We start from the raw sequence: 3,248 nt of genomic DNA, 5'->3' as shown, positions 1-3,248 counted from the left end.
CCTTCTCGGGTGCTGTAGCTGGCGTTGAGCGCTGCCCGTGCCAGCGACGCTCCGGCGGCCCGAGGCCTCGCTGGTCAGCAGTGACTCCACTTCGGGCAGTTCCCGCGGGGGCTCGGGGGTTACACCCGTGCTGAGGCGTTCCTGGCGTCTCGGGAGGGCTGGCGCTGTGGGCACTCTGTGGCTCCCGAGAGCCTTCCCCACAAAGCCCAGATAAAGGCTTACGGCCACGGAGAGAGGAGTGAAGCGCTCTGGGTGCAGAGCGGTGCTTGTTCTTGCTGTGGTCGGGGTTTGTTGCTTTGCGAGGTGTCTCTGCTGTGTATCTCACAAGTAGGGCTGTAGGATTGAGCTGCACTGCACTCAGTACACTGGAAAAACGAGCTGCAAAGTCTGTATTTTTAATCTTGGCATTCTTTGTTCAGCTTCAAATTATATGGCGTTATATGAAGTCTTTAGAGGAGTGTTTTTATAATCCTTTACTAGTTTGCCTTTCACCTTTCTGAAGTTAAGGATGGCCATAAGAGTGGTCCGTCTTCTGAACTGTGTGTGTGGCCGTGCGTACCTGGCGCTTGGTATTGCCATCTCACTCTCTTTTAAAGTTCTCATGTAGCTGTAAAGCCTTAGCACTGCTGTAAAGCTCAAGAGTAACACTTCAAAATGGTGAATACAGCAAACCTGAAGGAGTGGTGTGTGTGAGACTTGGCATCTCAGGCTCCCATTTCTGTAGGAAACTTTCTGTATGAAACTTCTAGGCACAGACAAAAGGAATTGAACTAACCTGGTTACCAGGTTAGTGATGAGTATATGGATTCATCACGAGGAAAATGAAGCGGTTTAAGCATTCCTTCTTACCACTGCATGATTGTGAAGCATCGATGTTGTACTTTTCTTCACATGTATAGTGAAAAAATCCTGGTTTGTTTTTCAGGCTTTTTTCCCTCCTGACTAGCAATATGTTGGGGGCACTTTTCTTTTTTAGTGCTTCATGTCAGGCTCGTTCTATCTTCTGTTCTGATTATTGCCTTTGCTGTCTTTGCTGAGAGGTGGCGTTGAGCAGGTCTTAACAGGATTATTCCAAACATCTTGTGCTGAGTTTAGAAAGTCGTCTTCTGGAGTGTAGAGTCTGCTCCTTCTCAGTCCTACGGAAGCTTCACTCTACTTCTCATTTTCTCAACCTCTTATGTGCTGTCTTATTATATGCATACAAATACCTTTGTGAGCACTGCAAACTGCTTCTTTCCCATGTCCTCCTGTTAAAATCTGATTTAAAATTTTACACAGCCTCATAAATTTAGATGAATGCAAGGTGTGCAGTGCCACCTTTTCACCACTTGAAATCTCTTCGCTCCGGTGTGCTGTGTTTAGGTAGTATGACAGTTGAAGTGGATAATAAAGTCTGGGTAGCAAACTTTTTCTACTTTAATGGAAAAAAATAGCATCTTGATAAATGGTTGTGGTAATAGTAAAATACTAGTTAATTTATTGTTTGGTTTCTATTAAAACCTAAGTATGAGTTGCACAAGCCTTATCCTAATTTGCAGGTTTTTGTGCCAATGTTCCTCTCTATCCTCACCAGTCCTTGCTGACTTTCTACCATGTTTGTAGGAGAAGGCAATGATGTACTGTGAAATAAAACCTTTGTGTCTTTCTGCCCCAATTCCAGAATGCCAGGACTAAGCTGTAGATTCTACCAGCATAAATTTCCAGAGGTGGAAGATGTAGTGATGGTCAACGTTCGGTCCATCGCTGAAATGGGAGCCTACGTCAGCCTGCTGGAGTACAACAACATTGAAGGCATGATCCTTCTCAGTGAGCTGTCCAGAAGACGTATTCGTTCCATAAACAAGCTCATCCGCATCGGCAGGAATGAATGCGTCGTGGTCATAAGAGTTGACAAAGAGAAAGGTATCTGGGGATATTGTGGGCTGTATCAAGATTGAATTCACAGAGAGCAGTGCAGGTAAACTAGGCAGCCTAGGTGTGCATTGGTTTTGCCAGGGGTTCTTTTCTGAGGCACTTAAGCGAAATAGACCATCGTTGTGCCGTCTGATATTTATAATCGTTCTTCCATTCCTCTGGGAATTGGGTTAATGAAGGTCAGTAACATCAGGAAAATTTTTCCTAAGTGGGTCCTCACCAGCTCGATGTTTGGTAAACAGACCATAGTGAAGTGGAATTTTCTTTTGATATCTGTGTAGATTTTCTGAGTCTCAACTGAAGAGAAGGATCATCTGATGTAGGTACAAAAATCTAAGAGGTGAGCATTTAATGCTCACAGTCCATCCTGTTCACTAACAAGTCTTGAACTTTGGCTATAAAATAGATGACATGGGATGTAATTACTGTACCTCATGAATTCCATAGGTTACAAATTGAGATTGTACAGGCAACTTTGTCTTTTCCCATCTTCTGAACGTTTGAATCTTTTGCTCTAAATGTTTGTTCTAAATATTTTCTATTTAGAACGTGTTGGATTTTGATGATACTGTTCCATGTAATCTTTAAAATCTATCCAGGTATAAAGAAATAATAAAAATAAACACTGAGCACATCTCCTAGAAAGCTGACTGCTGGTATGGTGTTTCTCAAGTAATATGCCGTTTGAGAATACTTCTGAAACTGCAGTTGACTCAAAGTAATGAGTGACAGGATCAGAAAAAGCAGAGAGGAAAGAAAGCCGAGAAGAAACTTATTTCAGATAGATCTGAAGTGAAATAAGTTTCCCAGCTTCCACTTACAAATTAACTTCATTCTCATATTAACAGAGAAACATCCCTGGAATTCACAATATGGTCTTTATGGTCTTTTGGGGAACCTCTAGTTTGTGAGAAGTTGGTGGAGGCCTTTTCAGATTTACTAAGAAATGGTTCAAAAGACTTTTTCACAGATGGTTCTCCCAAAAGGGTGTCCAAGGAGTTCGAGTCAGAATTTGAGGCCAGGCCTACTTTGTTAAGAAACCACTGAGAGCTAAACTGATGGAGTGCCAACCTTGAATGAAATTGAGTCAAGCACTACAAAAACGTGCTTCTTTGTGTGCTGGTATGATTTTTGCCAGAACTGAACAGCAACGTGGATCACTGTTTGCTGAAATATTATTAAAATTTCTTCTGAGCTTGCAGAGAAACATCCAAGCAGTAATTTTAAAGAATGTTGTACAAAAGATTTGCTATTGTAAGTCTATACAGTTGAAAGAATAATTTAATATTGTAATTTTCGGATCATAATTTGATCAAATTCATTAGGTTTGGTTT

At 41.8% G+C, this 3,248-nt stretch overlaps 1 protein-coding gene across 2 annotated transcripts in view; it reads left to right on the top strand.

The window, feature by feature from the left end:
* Nucleotides 1–1,656: 1,656 nt before the first annotated feature.
* EIF2S1 (eukaryotic translation initiation factor 2 subunit alpha) overlaps nucleotides 1,657–3,248 on the top strand; it is a 9,421-nt gene continuing 7,829 nt past the window's right edge. Inside the window, exon 1 of one of the 2 annotated variants that reach the window (XM_010164936.1) lies at nucleotides 1,657–1,902. In XM_010164936.1, coding sequence (XP_010163238.1) covers nucleotides 1,662–1,902 — 241 coding nt within the window. In that variant the 5' untranslated portion in view covers nucleotides 1,657–1,661. The remainder of the gene's footprint in view (nucleotides 1,903–3,248) is intronic. The other variant, XM_010164945.1, reaches the window with a different exon arrangement.

The sequence above is a fragment of the Antrostomus carolinensis genome, unplaced genomic scaffold, assembly GCF_000700745.2.
Source record: "Antrostomus carolinensis isolate BGI_N321 unplaced genomic scaffold, ASM70074v2 scaffold18830, whole genome shotgun sequence".
NCBI lineage: Eukaryota > Metazoa > Chordata > Aves > Caprimulgiformes > Caprimulgidae > Antrostomus > Antrostomus carolinensis.
Note: the sequence above shows the minus strand (reverse complement) of the source record. Positions and strands in the feature narration are given on the sequence as shown.